General features: G+C 43.4%; 2 protein-coding genes across 3 annotated transcripts in view; both read right to left on the bottom strand.

Moving 5' to 3' along the window:
* The window catches only part of PGBD5 (piggyBac transposable element derived 5), a 316,445-nt gene that overhangs the window by 15,091 nt on the left and 281,073 nt on the right, over positions 1 to 20,281 (bottom strand). The window lies entirely within an intron of this gene.
* Positions 151 to 20,118, bottom strand: TAF5L (TATA-box binding protein associated factor 5 like). Of its 2 annotated transcripts, none has more exons than XM_054279563.1 (5): positions 20,042 to 20,118; positions 15,848 to 15,992; positions 10,604 to 10,708; positions 7,139 to 7,863; positions 151 to 2,152 (listed from the first exon to the last, which is right to left on the bottom strand). In XM_054279563.1, the coding sequence occupies exons 2-5, from the start codon at positions 15,987 to 15,989 to the stop codon at positions 1,355 to 1,357; spliced, it is 1,770 nt and encodes a 589-aa protein (XP_054135538.1). In that variant the 5' UTR covers positions 15,990 to 15,992; positions 20,042 to 20,118; the 3' UTR covers positions 151 to 1,354. The 2 variants fall into 2 exon arrangements, with proteins under 2 accessions (XP_054135538.1, XP_054135537.1); XM_054279562.1 differs by lacking the exon at positions 20,042 to 20,118 and adding an exon at positions 19,327 to 19,496.

The raw sequence follows: 20,281 nt of genomic DNA, 5'->3' as shown, positions 1-20,281 counted from the left end.
AAGCAAGCAGGGTGATATCAAAACAGCACCAAGTGAGCGAGACCACCAGATTCAGCCTCAAAGGGCATCTGTCTCATGCAGTGTAGGGGAAGCTGCTGCCCTCTTCTTCTCATACAAGTCAGAGTGAACTTCCCAGAAAGGGACCAAACAATTTTTATTTTTCTTTTTAAACTAAATGCTTTTAATAGAAAACAAAATACAAAATAACTCTTTCCAGAAAGCAGAAATATTTAATCTCTCCAAATGACAAACTAGAACGTGCTTTTTCTGCAGATCCTTGTAAATGCTGATGATTTATCTCACAAAATGTTCATGAAACCGGTATTGCAACATTTGAGAAAAATCCAACACTGGCAGAGCTGCCTCTGTGTACACACAATAATTTAGTAATACTATTTTTCCCATGTCACTTTGTGTGTTTCTCCTCATCCCCCTCTCCCTAGACTGCCAACTTCCATTTATGGAAATCTTTCTGTGAGGTGCAGTGGTGGGTTGCCATGCCCTGTTTCCATTAGGAGTCCAAACGTGGCTGTTTCCATTCTATGGTGCCCTCTCTCCAGACAAGGCAAGTTGTTTGTTATTCTTAAAGCCACCACTCTGTCCCCACTGTCCTCCCATCCTCAAAACACAGTGCAACCAGAGTCAGAAAATTTCCTAATTAATGGAACATAAATACACATAATCACAGCTAGTACCAAGAACCAAACCCAAACAACAATGCAGAGATGGGCCCCAACTGAGGTCAGATTTCCTTGCCCTTACTGAAAAAGAACAAGGGTATTTTCTACTTATTTAGTCCAAAATATTCCGGAAGTGCTATAGGGAGCTGAAATAGTTAGGACTACTGTCACTGTAGAAAATATATAATGTTCTTTTAATAGAAGGGTCTTAAAAATGCTGGTCCTCTGCAATACCAGGAAAGCAAAAGCAAAACAAAACAAAAACCACTGGGCCAGTAGTTCTCCACACACTCAAGCCGAATTAACAGTAGATAAGATGTGCCCATCAATCAATGAAGGATATTTAAGTGCAGGTCACCAGCTTATCTGGTTGGCAGTTTCACTTGTCTGGGCCAGGCTTTCAGTTTCCTCAAGTTACTGGATTTACTCCCCTTTTTCCCATTCCTAAAAGTACAAAATTAAAATGTGTATGTATTTTCATCAATCCTCCTTTTTTTCCTTATTCTGTTCAACAGCACAGGCGTTTTTGTGACATCTTAAAGCATTTGCATCACTCTGAACATGCCTTTCAAGGGGGCAGAGGAAGAGAAGTGTTTCACAGTCAGTAATCTCAGTTTGCAATGGACTCTGGCATACAAGACACCCACCCACTTCCCTAAGACAAAAAAGCAAAATTAATGTTCCTGATTTTCTTGTGCAATTCCAGTCACTAGAAGAAGGTTACAGGCCATGAACTGTACGCTCAGTACATTATTCATCTGCCCGGTATATACACCAACCAGTTCACTGGAAGACCCATCCGCAGGGGCGTTGCAGTACGTGTTCCGAATGTCCCAGACCCGAACCGAATTGTCCATCGACGCTGAAGCAATTAAACTACTGTCAGGGCTAAAAGTAAGGCTGGTTATGTTGTCTGTGTGCCCCCTCAGTTCTTTGTAAAGAGTTCCTGATGCCAAGTCCCACAGCTTCAGCCGCTGGTCTTCACCTGCCGATGCCAGGTACTTACCGTTGGGGGAGAAGGCGAGCGCCAGCACGGGGCCCCGGTGCCCGGTGAAAAGCCGCACCGAGTTGCCCTGCTGGGTGCTCCACAGGCGCACGGTTTTGTCCGTGGAGCCCGTGGCTAAGTAGTTGGAATTGGGGTGGAACTTGATGCAGTCCACGTCGGCCAAATGGCCCGCGTATATTCGCAGCGGGTACGTCCGATCGAACGACCAGAGCCTCGCGGTGCGATCGTGGGAACCGCTGGCAAAGTACAGGCTGCAGGGGCTAATATCCAAATCCCAGACAGGATAGGCGTGTCCTTGGTACAACACAGTGTTTGTAAAGCTTCCGAGGTCCCAGTACCTGATGGACATGTCCTCAGAACAAGATAAGAGTCCTGAACTGTCTGAAAGGAACCTTGTGCTATACACAGGTCCACAGTGTCCTCTCAGGATCTTCATTTCTGTGCCTGCGTTGTCATCCTCTTCCTCCTGGTCATGAAGAAGAAAAAGAAACAAGGAAGGAAAGCATGTTTATCTGTTCAACAAATATAAAAACCTCCATGAGGAAACCAGGAGGGTGCTAGTACAGAATGAGTTAGATTATTTACTTTAGATGTGGCACAGTTTGTGCAACTCTGAGACACCAACATTGCTGGTACATTTGCTACAAGTGAATACTGAAAGAGATGGTGAGATAAGACTTTAATTTTGGTAGCCTTATGCTCGATCCAGAAGGCATCCTAACCTGAGACTGCAGGCACAGAGGGGAAAAAATATTTAATGACATTTTTCCTTTTGCTAAAATATGTTTTTAGCAAAACATATGCATAGTCTCTATCCACTCTACTACAGAAACACTTGGCTAAGATGTTGAAAGCAGTTCTTGGCATCTACTCTTTTTGTGTGGTCATTGTTGGAAGTGAATCTCCCAGAAGAGGGAAACAATCACAGACATCTCAAACAAAAGGCAGGAGATGGAAAGACAAAGCATATTTGACAAGCTGTCTGCTTAACCTTCTTTCTCAATTCCGCAAGTGAACAGAAATGCAGCAAGGCTCTAACACCTATTTCTACCTCCAAGCTCCATCAGGATGCTTTCACATCCTCACCCTCCAAGAACCACCTTCGAGAATAGCAAATGTATGCAGCTTATTTAGGCCAATGTATCTATTTTGGCATAGGAGAAGATGAACAATCACAAAAATGATGGCACTGGAAACCTTTCTATCCTGTTATTCTCCAATTCAAGTACCAGGGCAGATAGTCAACAAGTGAAGACTTTTGTGTTTAAAGACTATTCAGGGAGCTGAGCTAAAGGAATCTCCTGATGGATGGTAAGAGTCTCTAAAAGCCTACTCAGGTAGCACCTCCTGACACTCTAAGGCTACAGACTACACAGGTTTCAAGAGATCTCAGAAGTGTCCTTGCCTGACAAGCAGGGTCTCACTGACAGAACAAGATAACCCTTGCTTGGGGTACAACTGCGTAGTAGCCTGAGACCAGCCCTCCTCAGGGCTGTCAGGAGGACACTTTTCCTTAGTACTGAATCAGTAACACTCATTCAGACAATCTCTGCACATCAAATTCAACACAACATCCTTTTGTTTGTGAGCAGTCCCTTTATCATTTATCATCTTGAACTGGCCCATTTCCTGCAGAAGGAGCACTTCCTGCCCTGAGAGGAAACCCAATTCCCCAGGGCTGCTGGACTGTTGACAACCAGCAGAAGTCAGAGCAGCAGAAGTCAGTGTGTTGTAAGCAGCCCTCTATCTCCCACACCCCCACCCCAGGCCTCAGGACCCACAGACAATTTGGCTTCAGACTTAGCAACAGCCCAGAAAGTGCTTCTCCTCCAGTGGTTTCAAATTTCATGCTGGAGGTGAGCAAACTCTGACTTGGCCATCTCCTTGCCTTTCTCCATCTCAACAGCACAGTCTGTAGTAGGCAGCAAGCCATCTTTAACAATGTTGCTTCTCCTCAGTGCCCATGGGAGCGTTATGGTGGGGCTGGGAGCCAACTTCCTCTCTGCTATGGAGGTGAGGCAGAGACAAACTGCAGGCTCTGGCATGCAAGGCACCATTCTTATTCAAATTGCTTTTCTACCTCAGATAGAGCATGGCTTACTGGAATCTATAGCATCTCTAGGCTGTGTTGCCACATTAAAGGAGAATGGCTGATACCTGCAGCATTTTGTACTATTTAATTATGACCATAAGATTTCTGACACGTTACCAGTGGAAGCCCATTCAAGCTGCCTGTATTGTACTACAGTTTCTGCAAATTTTGCAAGTCCAGGTACTTAATTTTGTGCATTCAAATACAAGGCTACATGGGCTGTCTGCAAGCACCTCCTCTTCCCTCCTTGTATTACTGTACCAGGAGACTTGACAACACCTTCTGCAGCACTGAAACTCCTACTCCTATATGGTCACAGGTAGCAAATCTTATCTTTCTGTTTGACACTCACTTAGCACAACTGCACACTCCTGTCACAGCTCACTGAAAACAGCACATCTATAATGCTTCTGAGTCACCACATTTTTCAGTTTCCTCCCTATCCAAGTTAGTTTGCTGACCAGATTAGCAAGGCAGCTGCAAGTGCAGCCACCAAGCCTCAAAAAGCAACAATGATAGCCTCAAGGAGAAACAAACCATAAGCTCACATTCCTCCCCTTTTTTTTTTTCTAACCAGTAACAGGCTTTCCTGGGCGTGATAATCTCTCTCATCCTGCAGTGCTCTAAAGATGCCAAAAGGAAGACCTCATATCTGCCTGTAGCAGAGATGCCCTAGCAGGGAACAATGAAGAAGGATGGCACACTTTGCAGGACATTTTTTACTGCTACTTCCAGAATTCCCTCCTATCTGCTGTCAAGCAAGTATCATCCCCACTCATTATCACTTGAAGGACCACTGCCATTTAAAAGCAGAACCTTAGAGGCAGAGCTAAATGGGGTCAAGTCTTAGTCTTCACAGGATTTAAAGGCTGGCACTGTTGTCGCTTGGAACAGAGCATTATTTTCTGATGTTGATTTATGGAGTACCAGCAATGAGCATGGTAAAATTGCAAAGAGACAAACAATACTTTCATTTGTACAGCTACAAAACTCCATTTTTATACTGGACTCAAAGTAAGAGAGACTATAAAGTGGCATTTGTGAGATGCTACTATAAAGAAAACAGAATTACTGTATTCCAAAATAATAAGCCTCTCTTATTTGCAAGAAGCAAGACTACATTAGTGAAGTACACTGCAGCATGACACTGAGCAAAATTTAGTAAAACTACACCTAGAAGATGATTTTGACCTTAGTGATCAAAAGGCTTCACATGGACTAGGAAAAATCTTGTTCTAACACATTTGCTAAGTCTCACCTTGGTTTACATATATATATACACACACACACACTCTCCTTCATAAGAAGAATTAATAAACCCAACAGAGTAGCTTTAGTGCCACCCTGAACAACATCCACTGAAACTAGCATGATTTTAGACCTTTGTGACTGCACAAAAGGACCTGTTTCCTTGCAGAAAATAAACCATGCTGAAGATTACTTATTTAATTCATTACTATTTAAATACATTATCCAAAGCTAATTGTACAATACAGAAATTAACCAAACCAAATTTTAACATCCTCATAAGTTATTCCATAGAACTCACAGAAGTAATGTCAAAGTGCATTCAGAATTTTTATTCTTTGTCAAAGTGTGCATCAGCTTTATCCCTTTGAATTGCTGCTGATCAGACTGCAGTATCAATCTGAAATACAGCCCCTGCTCACACTGAGCTGCAGCCCAGTCAGGTATCTATGGCTTCCTCTCCCATGGAATCGATGCAATTGCTGGCCTGTTCCCACCTGCAATGCTGTAGGTGCCTGTGTATTTCCACTTAGGGCTCCCAGATAACTCATTTTATTTCCTTGTAGTCAAGGAGCTTTCATTTGCATTTGGTAACCAAATTTGTGTTGAGGCTGGTATTGGTATCCTCCCTCAATTCTGAACTCCTGCTCAGGTGACTATTTGTTTTGTCAGTGGTGGAAATTATTCAGGGCAATGATTACTTTGATCTGTGCTGGGTTTTGACCAGTTTTTTGCTTCAGACCTGTGCACAAAACATTCAATAGCCACCAAAAGCTAGGATTCAGGATTCCATGAATTCCAGGATTCCATGGCTGTCTCCTAATACATGTACAATGAGCAAGTCTATGACTACATGCCAAAAAAAGTTAATACACACACTCCTGATAACCTGGCAATATCTCACTTTTCCACAGTCCAGAGCCAAAGAAGGTGACCTACTGATTTACCAAAGTTTTCTCTGTTGCAGGTGCTGATATTTGGCTTCTATGATGGGCAATACACAGTCACACGCCCTATGAACTCTTGCAGTTTACAATGAAAACGAGTCCATAACTCTATTTTGGGCTAGTCTGACCCACTTACCTGCTCACTCTGCAAAAAGGCTAACCTGGGAAACAGTGAACATGCTGCTGTGCTGTCTCACCTTGATGTCTGCCTCTTTTCTCAAGCTGTTTAACAAAGCAATCCCTAATCACAGATCCCTAAATACACCAAGCTCTCTCAAAACAAATAGAACCTTGCCATTAAATATTTTTTAGAAGAAAAAACAGTAGAAAAAAGGGTGTCTCTCCTGCCAAACACTCAACACAAGAACAAATGAGTTAGTTTTTTTTTTTTTAAGGAGAAGAGTGATTAAATAACAGAAGAGTCAAAATTTTGATCTCTAACCAGATACAAGTTGCTACTTGGGCAGTTGTGTGGAGAGGGAAGAAAAGCTGTGACTAGAAAGAAAAAAAAAAAGGTCAAGTAAAAGGTGCCACCTAGCACTGCATGTGAAGTAATGGTACACACATCCCTGTTCTTCTCTCCAGCATTCTGGAGTAGGAAACCTCAGAAGTTTCTACTTCAGATTCCTTAACAGAGACATTTTGCATAATTTTTCCATAACTCTTGACCTCTGGTAAATTACGGTGACACCTGAAATACAGTTTTGCACACAGGCATCTGATCAGACTTCTTTAGCTCTTTTCCTTACCGTGTCTATATTTTCCTCTTCCTGTGCGTCTGCCCTTCTCTCCACCCTTCTGCCTGGCTGTTCTGAGCTACTTCTCATCCCAAAGAAGGCTCCTCAGGGAAGAGAGCCTACTCTAGTCATCTGTCCTTTCTGGGCTGCCTGTCTACTGTCATCTCTTCCAGGAGAGCTGGAGGAAGGGGATCAGCACCCAGGACTAACAATCTATGACCTAAGCACAGACTGATTGCACCTCAGTTTACCACTTACAACCACCGCAGGGAAGAACAAGGATGACAGTAGGTTATCAAATCTGTGCATCAAGGCAGGCAAGTTGTGCAACAGCCTCAGAGTTCCCTAACATATGACTACATACTCAACACTCCATGTTCAAAGCAGGCCAGCAGAAGGGGAAGAAGGGGGAAAAAGGGTATCCAAACCTCCTCATCCAGGATGTCACAAGCCAAACGGATGCGGGACACATCAACAAGGTGGGGCTCAGATTTCAACTTCCTGGAGCGCAGGCTCCACAGCTTCACACACGAATTATCGAACCCAGCAGCGAGCAGCTTGCTATTTGGTGAAATCTCTGCAGTGTTCAGCAACTGCTCCGTGTTATAGAAGGCATAGAAACAGATGGTGGTTAAGGAAGGGGGCCCGTCCTTGACGCGTTTAATGCTGTCCTGCAGTAAATCCAGCGCTGCCTCATTCTGCAGAATGGAAGCTGGCACGTCGCTGGGCTCCAGGCCGTTGCTCTCGTTGCGTGAGGAGCTCCCACCAGCATAGAGCTGGTAGTCAGTCCTCTTGGCAGGCTGCACATCCAGGTGAATGTGCAAGGTCAGGACTTTGCACAGGGCGTTGTTGTTGTCACTTTGGAGGTAGCGAAGAAGGTAGTTGTAGCTGTCCTCTTGAAGGCGGATGACGTATTTGTTGTCCAGAAAAGCCCGGAGCTTCAAGTTGGACAGGATATCTTGAATAGTCATGGTAGTCTGCAACTGTTCAATGATATCCTTCTGGCTGGCATTCTGCAGGAACATGCCATGGAAGCGGCTGTAAAAACTGTCCACTGTGCTTTTTAGGCCATTCTGGACCATGTTCAGATGGAGGTAGACGAAGAGGGGATACAGAAGAGGCATCACTTCATGGCTGTGCTGAGAATCTGAATCTATATTAAAAAAACCAAAAAACTTTGAATGACTTCTCAAACCACTTCCTATTGGGAATAAAATAGAGCAAGGATGACTACTGAGAAAGCCCTGACAGTGACATTGGAAAGCAAGCAAAAAAGAGACATTTGCTGTCACATCTAAGCAACCTTCTGTCATCTAAAAGAGGTACAATAGAGATTGCCACATCAGTGAGGTACCTTGTCAGAACAAAATGCAGATATTTCAAAAAGTCTTTTCATGTGTGGGACAACTAATAATATACCACCTCATAAAATACATGACAGTTGAATTTTCCCCATTTATTTCAAAAGAAAAAGCATGCTCTTTGTATCCTTTGTTTATTGTGATAAATGAACTTTAAAATGTATTAATTATATTTAATAGAGTATTTTAAGTGTTTAAGCCAAAATTATTTATCTAGCTTATCTGGCCTGAGCTTTTTTTCCTCTCAGCTTCAGTAAAACATGAGTGTGGTGCTTTGGATGGAACTGATTTGTCTTCAGGGGAAAGGAAGCTACAGTTTCCAAAATGCACTGCAATATGCTGTGCTCCTGTTTTATTTCTGTGCCTGCCCATGTACATGCTTTTCTCTCTCTGCCAAGGCAAATCCCAGCAGTAATTCCTAGTACACAGTGTAACAAACCCCGATTAGGCTGCGCAGTACCTTGCAGAGGCTGCTCTGTGCAACAGCTCCACCCCTCCTTCCCCAGCTTCCCTGGGGCTGTTTGTCAGCTGCAGGGAGCTGTGAGGAGCAGAGCCTGCCCAACACCATAGCAACAAACAGGGCCACAATGAGTTACTACCACAGGACCAAATGGTCCCAATTACTGGAAAACAAATAGGCACTGCTGATCCTCAAACATTTGCTGATCCTCAAAATGCAGAAAGCATTGCTGTTTTTCAACATGCTCTTCCCTCCTGCCACTCACCAACGTATGATCTCTTTTCTCCCTTTCCATGAGATTATTTTTCCTTCGTGTTGAGCACTCTGCCAGACTTTCTCTAGTCCATACTGTGTCTCTGTCTCATTTCTACAGGAGTAACTACAGATTATGCATGGAGTGCACTGTATGCATACATATTTGCATACTTGAGCATCACTCTTCTTCCCGTCCCACTGAAACTGGGCCAAAGCCAGTGAAAACAGTGGTGTGCATGTAGTAAAAGTTCTAAGCAGTCAGCAGGTCTCTTTTTTTCTCCAGGGGCACTAGCCCAAAAATGAAACAAGAGGAAGGACCTCACTTTGCAGTAGGGGAAAAAGGGAAGAGATGGGAAGTTAGCAGAAACAGGAACAAAGAAAATGTTCCCTAGGAGCATATGAAGAGGTTACAGGAGCTGGGTCTGCCTAGCCTGAAGAATAAGGGGGTATTCAACTGCTTGCCTTCAGTACCCAGTGGGGCATTATAGAGGCAAAGGAGCCAGCTCTTCTCAGAGGTGCTCAATGGAAGGACAACAGGCAAGCTGCTGCAAGGGAAATTCTCACTGAATTGCAGCAGGGCCCCAGAGATGCACAGCAATCTCCAGAGTGTTTGATTTTCTAAATCTGACTGGAAAAGGCTCTGAGCAACCTGATCAAACACCCATCTTGCCCTGCTTTGAACAGGTGGTTGAACTAGAGACTGCTTAGTTAAGTTACTCCGTGTCACTAATCCCCTGCCCACTCCTCAGTGGGGCAAGCATCACAGAAATGGGAAGTGCCCTGCTGTGCCTTGTGGCTGGTTGGCAAGCTACTCCCTTGAACAAACAGAGGTAGTTCATCTGTGTAAGATATCAAACTAGAGCAAGAGGGACAAAAAAGATGAAAGCAATCAACCTGAATACCAAAACCTAGCACTTCATCGAGCATTAAGCAAGCACTTCACCAAGCACTGAACAGAGCTATCATACTTCTAAAAATCTATTAAACCATAAGGATTTACTTCAAATACTGAAGTGCAAAGGTATTGAACTGCTGTAGATGACAAGGCTCCAAGAATTCACTATTTTCTGCCTTTGCCTTCCTGCTCCCTTCCCTTCCAAAACTATCAGAAATAATAATCCCAATGTTATGCGCAGTGGGATCAAATCCTTACACTGGACAAATGTTGCGTGCGACAGCATCACTTTCCTTGGTACTATTCTTTAAAAATTCTGTCTGCTTTCTTCTTCCCATGCTGAAAACTTATAGAAGACATAAGGACATTCCCAAGAGTACTTGTTAAAAAAATATAGAATAATTATAAAAAAATTAAATAATTGACTTCTGCATCATTATGGAGTAAGATATTTTTTACTTTGCTGTATTGCTCCAGTCTCAAAGCTAGTACAGCTAAATTTACAGGAACAAATCCTCCCTTAGAAATCCAGACCATCATAAAAACAAGCCAATTATGGATAAAGTTAAAAACCTTAAACTAGAATACAACAGAGAACTACAGTCTTTTCTCAGTTACTTGCCTTTCACATAAAACACTGATTTTCCTTCCTGTCCTATGTAAAAATGGTGTTGTCTAGAAGACCTACAATGTGCAAATGCTTGAACAAGAAAGAGCAAAGAGCCAGCCATCTATAAAACAAACGCAAAGCTATTCAGCACATAGAAAACAACCAAAAACAGAAAAATGAAATATTTCTATTTTAACTGAAATCTCAAAACTAGAAATCAAAACATTGTTAGAGACATGATTTCAAATTTTACTATATTACCCTTTACTCATTTCAATGACAAAAGAAGTCAGTCTGTGTTTTTTGATTTACCTGTCAGAAAATTGCGTAATCGTCCAAACTGTACTTCATATTGCTGTGGCTCTGCCAGGCAGGGAGCTGCAGACACGACGTTGGCACAACCAGACTCAGATTGGACTGTGAAATAAAAAAAGCAAAACTTATATAAGGATTTAAGGTTTTTTACATGTGTGTCTGAAAACAAAGCTTCTCATAAAATCCAAGGTATGCAGCCACTCAGATGACATTTCATCTTTAAAACCATTCAGGTATGACATAGTCCAAAGCATCTAAACATGGCATTAACCACCTAGACAGATCATGAAGGAGAAAGCTCACTGAAAGCTAAAACCCACCCTAAAAATCTCAGCAACTCACCTGCTCCACACAGAACACATTTTCAAGTTTTCAAATACAACCTTAAATTCCCAATAAGTTCAGTGTAACAACCATCAGAGACCCCTTAGAAGTTTAACAACTGAGGTTTTACAACTTTACACTCAGAAAAGATGAAGAAAGCAACATACAACTTTCTCCAAATTAAAGTTTCTTTTTCAGTGAGTCCCACCAACCATCATGAAAAAGTCTAAAGTGACACTACTTCAGATTCCCAAATTTCTTGTCCCGGTCATTATAATTTACAACAAATTATTATCATTTATTAAGTCTTACAGAGGTGGTAGAGAAAACACTGAATGTCTAAGCAAACACTTCGTAATTTTTAATCAAAATCTTCCCTCCTCCCTGAGGATTTTAGGTTAAGGGGGAGCTGACAACTGCTCACAAGCTCAGTTGTTACGGTCTCCTCAGACCATGTTAAACTCTTTTTCAGAACCAGATTCTGGAAAAAGCAGTTCTGAACTGTTTAGAAAGGGAATTGGCTTCTCCTTCTCTGGCTGTTCTGCTGTTCTGCTAATGGCCTGGAATCCACAGGAGACTTCATGCAAGTTTACAGACATGCCTCAAGGAACCCCAGGCACATGCAAATGCCAGTGATTAGAAACCCAAGTTTTGCTGTTCTAAATAGAGCACAAAAGGGCAAGGAGTTTCACTATTTCTCTTTCAGTTTTTTTTCTTCAAATCATAACTCTCGTCCCCTCCAAACCCCCTATTTTTATTACTTTCACTTCAACTTATTTTGGTCTTCCTTGCCCTGCACCACTTTCCATCCTCTGCCTTTCCACTCCTGATTGACTGGGAGCCTTTTTGTTCCAGCACTTGGCTCATGCACAGAGGCACAAGTCTGACAGCCCTGGAAGTCTATAAACAACATTATCAAATGTTCACACGCTACAGAGAGATAGGCCAGCCTCCAGCTCATCTCAATGCCTCTAATTAGAAAGAGATCAGCACATGGTACACAGACAGCCTGCCGCTCTTCTTCCCCCACTCCTCTCTCTTTCTCTCTGCTAACACACAGGTTTACCTTCCTTCAGTTCATGTAAATACAGGAGGTATGTTTGGTAAGCTGAATTCATCTCTTGAAACAGAGAAATGGGCTGAGCTCATCATTCTCTCTTCGGAAAAAAAAAAATCAAAACAAAACCAGATTCCAGCACCAATATGATATCATCTCTTAAATCAGTTCAGATATAAAGGAATATAACTTGCTGAAAGGCACAGCTACACTGAGCTTTCTACAGCCTGGCTGCTTTAGAAACTCAAAGATGGTAAGAACTCCACGTTCACATACTGGTACTACTCAATACGTAACGTAAAAAGCTCTGCTATTTGTATGTAAAATTGCATATAATCAATATTCAGCACAAGAAAGTAAACTGCACATATGCACACACAGTAACTCTACTCACTGACAGTTTCCAATGTCACCCATGCAACTCTATGTAAAAGCCAAGAAATACAGAATATGAGGGCCTGTCTCTTATGCTGTCTATCACAGGATTACATGCAACAATCAACTCTTCACAGAGATCTGGTGGCCTCATTTCTGCAGGAATGGCAATGGCCTGCCACGTTGTTCATGCTGTGCAAGCACAACTCATTGGCCTAGACTTTATAAGGTATTTTCTACAGGGCACAACTTTCTCTGCATAAGCAACTTAATTCCAAAATTAAGGTATACTTCATGCTTCAGAAAGTGGAGTATCATTTTTGTCTACCTGTCCTGAAACACTCTGACTGGGCAACCATTATGGCCTATGTCCTGGGGCGACATTATGATGCTTGTATCCCCATTCATCTGTTCTGTGCCTTTAAGACTGACTCTGAAGAGTGGAAGTTTTGTTTGGGTTTCTCTTATCAGGGACACAGAGACGAACAGTACATAGGGCTGTTTTTCACTTCTGGCTTTTCAGCTTGCTGCTTTGCTTGCTCTCTTTGCTGCTCTCGTTTCTTCTCTGCTTTGGCCTCTGCTTATTAGCTAGTTCTAGCTAAACAGTCCACATCCCTTCCTGGACTGTTTCTCCTCTCCCGTTCCTGTGACCATCTCGAACCTGCTCCGGACTGGGACCTGGGAACACCGAAGGTTTGGCCTGCAGCAGCTGCCCCAGCGCCGGAGGGACTGAGAACAGAGCAACCATCCCCGAAAGAGACTTCCTGATTTTGTCATCTTTCTCAGAGCGGTGTCATCGGGTATTGTTCATTTTGTGTGCTGGGGGGTGTTGTGCCTGAAATAAACAGGTTCTTTCCACCTCTCTCCAAGGAATTTTTCCCGAACCGGTTGAGGGGAGGGGCCGTGTGGGTCTTGCTTTCTGCAGGGGCCCTCCTTTCCAGATTCTTTAACAAATTTGCCCTAAACCAGGACACCCTATGCTTTCAGTAATTATGCCAGAGCTCATTCCCATCCAGCAAATGCTAAATTAACCCTACATACCAGACAGTTCTAACAAATTCTAATTCTTTGCCTTCACAAAACTTTAAACCAATGAGAACTGCAAAAAGGATCAAGAAGTCAACTGATTCCAAAACAAGAGTAAAATTTCACGCACATTTTCCACCTGGTAGAAATAAAACACTAGCTGTATCTTTCTCATATGTTAATAAACCTACCACAGTTTCTTTTCCACCTTTCCCAGTGGTCATAAGAACATCTATTGGAAATATCTGCTCCTCCACATCCAGTAAGTGCAGCCAGCTATGCAACCTGATAGGAAATTCAAAGGAGCTCACTCCTAACTCAGGGATATGGACAGTACCCTCCTGGTCTTGTGTGTTGGCTACCAGCAGAATTCCTTCCAGCTAACAAATGTGGGACTACGGTAAATGTTGTGTAACAGCAACTGATTCCTATTTTAGGTGAGTATGATGATGTATAATTGTACATTATTTCAGATATTCATACACAGTGCTATGGGCAGTGTTCCTTGGTCACTCACTCTGTCCTCAGACATTGTTCTTGTTTTCTAGAGAAATATGGCATAATCACAAGCAAGCTCTGTGCTATATTTTACTGCAGATATCATCAGACAGAATTGTAGATAATCTCATCTGGGCTCCCTCTCCCAGAGAAAAGGTTGCACCAGATCACCTTCCGAGGTCCCCTCCAAGTCTCCCATTCATACAAGCTAGTTAAATTTAAAAGTCAAACAATAGAGCTGAACATAAAAAACAAGGTGAGCTTTGCTAAGGAAAAGGCAAAAACATCTTCAGAAAAACACATTTGATCACTTTCCCCAAAATAAAGCACTGCAGGCTTTGCAATCTGCTCAGTTTTTACTCAGTTTGCAAAACTAAGATGACTGCAGCAGAAAGTATTTTCAGCATCTGTTGTCAGATTAAGTGACAGGCTTGGGTTTACTTTTACAGACATTTTTCTAACAGTCACTGCTGGAACTGCAGAATGCTCACTGACAGCTCACTGCAAGCACATCTGACAAGAAGTAGTAAGCAGCTGAACGCATGAGAGCAGCCCATTTTCAGTTCTAACGAAAACTGATGACTAAATTCTCAATGGCCATCTACAAAAACCACGCACTGGCAAGAGAATACAGACTAACATGAAATTTAGTAATAATATTTTGTGTAATTTTTATTTTTTCAGTAAAAAAGACAAAATGTAAACACACACTCATTCACACTCTTTATTGATTTTTTTTTTTCCAAGGGGCTTGTAATTCAGTTCATCTCTACTACTTCAGACACTTCTGTGTCCTCCTCATATGGCTGGTATCACATTCTGAGCATGTTTTGACACCGACCTTTCTACCCACTTCTCACAAAAAAATCTCCCACTGAAAAACAATTCAGCAGTTTACTTTGGTTACATTCTTTCCCCATCTTTCCCAGTACTTTTTCAGAGACTGCAATAAACTTCTGATAGTTAGGCTGAAAAAAGCAAGGAAATGAAAAGTACTAAGACATGAAGGTAAGGAAAAATACTAAGATGTAAAGGTAAGGAATACCTTTAGAGTATTTTACCACAGTATTTTATCTGTTCCTGTATCCACCCTTATCTAACCACAAACACAGTTAAATAGCCACTAATATTTTCTCAAATTAAGTCATATTACAAGTAACTCCACCACTCCCCTTTGTCTGCAATACTGTCATAATCTAGGCAGTTTCATTGAGAGAAAAAAGTTTCTCCTTGCTTTTTTACCCAAAATGTCAGCCCAGTATTTTCTATTACTTTTACAAGTAAATTTAATCTCTATAACATCCACATAGCTTTCATCCTTTCAATACTTCTATGTGCTCAAGCAGCAGCAGAGTTTGTTGAAACAAAAATAATAATTACAGTGACAATTGTCATAGACACAATTTGGAAAGCAAGCAGTGTGGCAGGATTCTGAAGTCTTTAACAAAGAGGAGGAAGTTTATCTCCCTCCATGCCTTTTCTCATCCACTGAAGGTTTTGGGTTTTTTCCCCAAATGACAAGAGCATAACTACAAAGCTGACTATGCCAGAAAAAGACCCAGCCTTATCACTTTAATTTCACATGATATAACTCTGCTGGAGTACAAAGGTACAACAGAATTTCCTGCTTCGACTTCCTTTCTCATCTAGGTTCCTCTCCCTTCCATTCCAAAGCACCACTACTCATCAAGACTTCATGTTATTTGGGATAAAACGTGTATTTTCCATTACCCTCACATGGCATTTAAGCCTGATGTTTCACTGACTATGAACGTCACCTTGTTACACTTCCACCCACATTTTCATTCTTCCCAAGTTCATAATTCACATCAACTTAACAGTGAGAAATTTCTTAATTTCAAAGGAGAAATGTCCACATGTGCAGACAAATTCATACAGCTGCCGGCACACGTGCTCACAACTCTGCCAAGAAGTAGTCATGGAAAACACGATAGGATTACCTGTGAGATTAGCTGCCATCTCTTCAGCAGTCTGACATAGCCTCAGCCCTTGTTTCAGGGGACCTTCCGAGTCCACATACTGACGGCGCTTGAGGTAGCAGGACACTGCCATCTGAATCTGCTCTGTGCGTACGCGTTTCATGACCTCGAAGGAAGGAAAGAGGTGATGAGACTCTTACAGGGCAGCCTGAGATCCACTCAGCCTGCAGCTGCATCGATACTGATAGAAAACAAACATCTCTGTAGTTTTGTTGCTGAGGTAGAAACAGAACCTTCAGGGATTTGCCTCTCAGTACTGTGGCCCAGACATTTTGTAGATTCCTGAAGATATTTTGCTGCCTAATTTTACTGATTTCACAGAGGAATCAAAAACAGTTTTGAGGATTCTGGACTAAAACCGCAATGGTGAACTGAAGCATTTTTGTTAAAAACAGCTCATAAAAAGGGAATATCTCTCCTCCTTGAGTTTTGACAGCAGCAGTTTGAGTAATCTTCACTTTCTGGTTTCTCTGCTTGACCAACCAACAAAAAAACCCTCCAGAAGATTCAATGGAATGAGAAATTAACATACAAAGATGGAAATTTTTGGAAACATAATGCTTTATATAGCAAACCTATTTGGAGAGTCCAAGAAGCAAAAGCTTATTGGCTGAACTTAAAGGTTAGAGCTAGATTTCTGGCACTTCACTCAGATGGTCCCCAAGAAAAAAAAGAGGGAAATTAAAAGCAGAGCCTTCTTTATCATCTGCCTTGACCTATGCAGGCTTCCCTCTTACAGAAGTTTGAAACAGAAATAATCTTTTGAAGGTTTTTTTTCAAAATATACATTTAGGAACCCATCCTCACAAACACTGCTTGGAAGTACCTCAAAATCAAAATGAGCCCAAGGTTACCTTTTAGTCCCTGGTTTGTAATAAAGGAACCTCAGTAAGATGAATGCTGTAGCTCCCTTGCTATTTGGGTAATCCCTGATGGCACCAATCCTTCACAAGAGCCATCGACTTTACATAAAAATTTAGATAACCTGAAAGGCTTGAAATAAAGCACAACTAAGCCACAGGGGTTTCTTCCTATCACAACACCAGGTAAAGCCTGCCTGGAGACAGTTCAACACCTTACAGCCCCACTACCAATGACATGAATGTTTCCTGAGTGCTAGCGCTTCCTGGTTTGAGCAGCTAAATCTGATGAAACTCAACTTCTCTGAGAGAGACAAGGATGCCCTTCTTCCTTTGTAAGAACCATTATTTCTACCAAAAGGACAGCTTTAAACATACAAATGAGTTTTTTTTCTAATACCCATGCACACTTTAGTGCTTATTCCGCTTGTTAGAAAAATAACTCTTCTGTGAAGTTAGGTACAAGTGGATGAGGATGCAAGGTTTCAGCAATAGTTCACTTTCAACAGATATGTGGAATTGCAAATCCACATGCTTGGGTGAAAACCGTAAAAAGAATCCCATTTGTTCCTACAGGTTAAGTAACTGTTGAGTGTGGGGAAGGGGTATCAACAGGTGGGAGTTTTCAAAGCATTTTCAGATAGACCCATTAAAATAAAAAGTTTTCAACACCTTCTTTCACTCCAAAAGCAAACTTCCTTTTCATCTGCAATCAAAGAAGTTTTATCTGAGACACTGTCTCAAGTGTAACACTTCTGCTGAACAAAACTGTAGGAAAGACAGAACTCTCATCAAGAACACCATGTAGAGTGGACCCAAGGATGGACCAGCAATGTAGCACCCTCCTAAAAAACACCCTTTAACTAAGCTTCACAAGGTACTGCTACCATTCTGCATTTCAGCCAGCTGCATGGACTCGTGCAAGTGATTTGCCCAGGCCCACACCGAGGCATTTATGCAATCTGTACAGTTCCTTGCTCCTCTGTGTACTCTCCTCTGCAATCACAGTAGGGGATGTTAGCAGCATCTCAAGGAGATTTTTTTCCCTACTCCCAGGTGACACAACGGGAACTACGTGTCTTCATCAAGAAATACCCATTAGCATCAGAAACAGCAGTCACCCATCCTCTGATTTCAGCTCTTTGCTTCTTCCTTCACTTTGCCTTTATACTTCACACTCAGCATTACAAAGAACAATGTCATCAAGGCAGGAAAAGCATACAGGAAAAGTGCAAGAGCAAAAGCAACGCTCCTACAAATATTCTTTATTGAGCCTTTTATCAAAATTAGAGTGTATCATAAAATAAACATAAGAATGGCCTCCCAAAATGCTGTCAGCCTGGTTCAAGGTCCAAGCTACACCAATTCACAACAGGTCAATGATGCAGAATTTAAAGGCATTAAAGGACAAGCCTCCAATTTTTAACTTCCAATCAATTTTAAGATTCTAGCTCTCATAACTGAGGATAATCTCCAAAATATGTAATAAACTGAAAGCATATAGAGTTCCCTGTTCACAAAATGCATAAAGCTTGAAACAATTGTTCAGAAGTTCCAGTTGTCTCACTCTCCTCGAACAGCCAAAGAGAATAATAAATACTAATGCTGCTAACTAATTTTACTGATAAGCAAAACAAATAAGAAAAGAGAGAAGAAAGATCACATTGTGAGAATGCAGAGCTACAATGCAGCATTTTCTGCAGTGTTCCAAACTGGAGCACTGAAAAACGGTTAAGGTATTTTTTTTTGAGGAACCAGAACTACTAAAAAAAAGAACAGAGCAGAGGCTAATAACACAAAGCACATTGCAAATTCCTCCTTCCTGGAAAAGCTGGAAGTTAGTTGTGAACTAAGCATTGGGCCAAGGAAATTATTTTCCCGCCTATGCTACATTTCAGGTACAGGTTTAGGCAGATTCCAAGGCCTTGAAATAATCCCAGTACAGACACACTAAAAAGAACTGAAAAACTAGCACTGGAAACACTGCTTTTAAAGACTCTGGATTCCTGTCCCAACACTGGGACAGCAGTCTCTTTCTTCCAATACACTGAGGAAAGACCTGTGAGCATCAGAGAGCTAGATTAAAAAGCACCCAACCCCCAAACTAATAAAAGCATAAAACAAAAGCATATTTTGAATATTCTCTAATAAGAACTCTGTCTCAGGCCTCAGTTTTGGACAGCAAAAAATAATCTTTTATCCTTTATCACCGCAGGTGAAATGTGGGGCCTGCCAACAATAATAGGTCTCAATTTTTAATTTTGTGACATTAGGATAATCTGAAATTTACAAAATTTCAGAATAAGCGACATAAGGATAAACTGATATGGAGATAACCATGACCTAAGAGCCAAGGGATGTCGCACATGCAGCAGCTGCAATTCACAAAAACAGCTAAGTAAACATGACAAGTTGACTTGGAGAGCACGGTAGTGGTGCAAAACAGGAAAATAGGGTAGCAGGAACTATGGAGAAGGCTTTCGCCTGAGCAGTGGCATTCATGTGAAGAGGCAGAGAGGGAACAGCTGTGATTTTAAAAGAGCATGAATTCATTTGCATTTGGACCGAGATCTGGCTCACCATCCACGAATGACGCTTTGCCAATTCCACATTGTTTCCCCCCGACCCCCCCGCGGCCCCAAGTCGGTGCCAAGCAGCGCTTCACCGATGTCCTCGCCGAGACCTGCGGGACACGCTTTCCTCCAACCCCCCTGACACCACCTCGGCTCGGGCTCCGCCAGCGTCGGGCCCTTCCTGGGCCGAGCGGAGCCGCGGGACCCGGCACTGCCGGCCTGTGGGCCCTGCCGGGATCACGGGGGCCGGGAGCCCTGCGGGGCCCGCGCCCGTCCTGCGGCTGCTCCGCGGGCCGAAGGGCGCTCGCTGAAGGGACGCCAAACTTAAAGCCTTCTCCTGTCAATATTAAAAAAAAAAAAAAAAAGGAGGAAAAAAAAAAGAAAAGGGAAGAGAGATGGCGCGATAAGAAGAGGCTTATTAAACCCACGCACTTTCCAAGGGAAAGAAGGATATCACGACCAGAGAGGCCCCCCCACGACCTCCGGGCGCAGGGCACGCGCCCGGCCCGTCCGCAGCCGGGGCTGCCCCAGGGCCGCGCCCGTGCCCGAGGTGCCCCCGCCGGCCTGCCGGGAGCCGCCGGAGCCGCCGGCCGCGCCGGGCCTGCGGGCCTCCGCCACGAGGCGGCCCGCGGGACGCCCGGGCCCTGCTCCCGCCGCCGGCCCCGCCCCCGCGCCCCCCCGTGCGGGCCCCGGGCCGCGGCCCCGGGCCGGTCCCCACTCACTGAGCATCGCAGGCGGCGGGAGGCGGCGGGAGGCAGGCGGGGGCCGGCGCGGCCGGGGGGCGCTGTCACTGCACCCAGCGGAGCCGGGCGCTGCCGGCGGGCGCGCCGCCGCTGCCGCCTCCCCTGCGGGCCGGTGCCGGTGGCGCGGCCGGTGCTGCCCGGGGCCCGGCGGGCGGCGGCGGCCGCTCCATGGCCCGGCTGACACACGCCGGGGCGGGCGGGAGCGGGGCCGGGGCCGCG

Source organism: Melozone crissalis, unplaced genomic scaffold (assembly GCF_028551555.1).
Source record: "Melozone crissalis strain CALT ecotype California unplaced genomic scaffold, PUWL_Pcris_2 ptg000027l_1, whole genome shotgun sequence".
NCBI lineage: Eukaryota > Metazoa > Chordata > Aves > Passeriformes > Passerellidae > Melozone > Melozone crissalis.
Note: the sequence above shows the minus strand (reverse complement) of the source record. Positions and strands in the feature narration are given on the sequence as shown.

What these genes read in the sequence shown, in the direction of transcription:
- TAF5L (XM_054279562.1), bottom strand. An exon ending in GATGGCAGCTAATCTCACAG is followed by an intron (nt 10,709 to 15,847) that starts GTAATCCTATCG and finishes TTTATTTCACAG; the next exon opens with TCCAATCTGAGTCTGGTTGT. An exon ending in GTGACATCCTGGATGAGGAG is followed by an intron (nt 2,153 to 7,138) that starts GTTTGGATACCC and finishes CTTCATGACCAG; the next exon opens with GAGGAAGAGGATGACAACGC.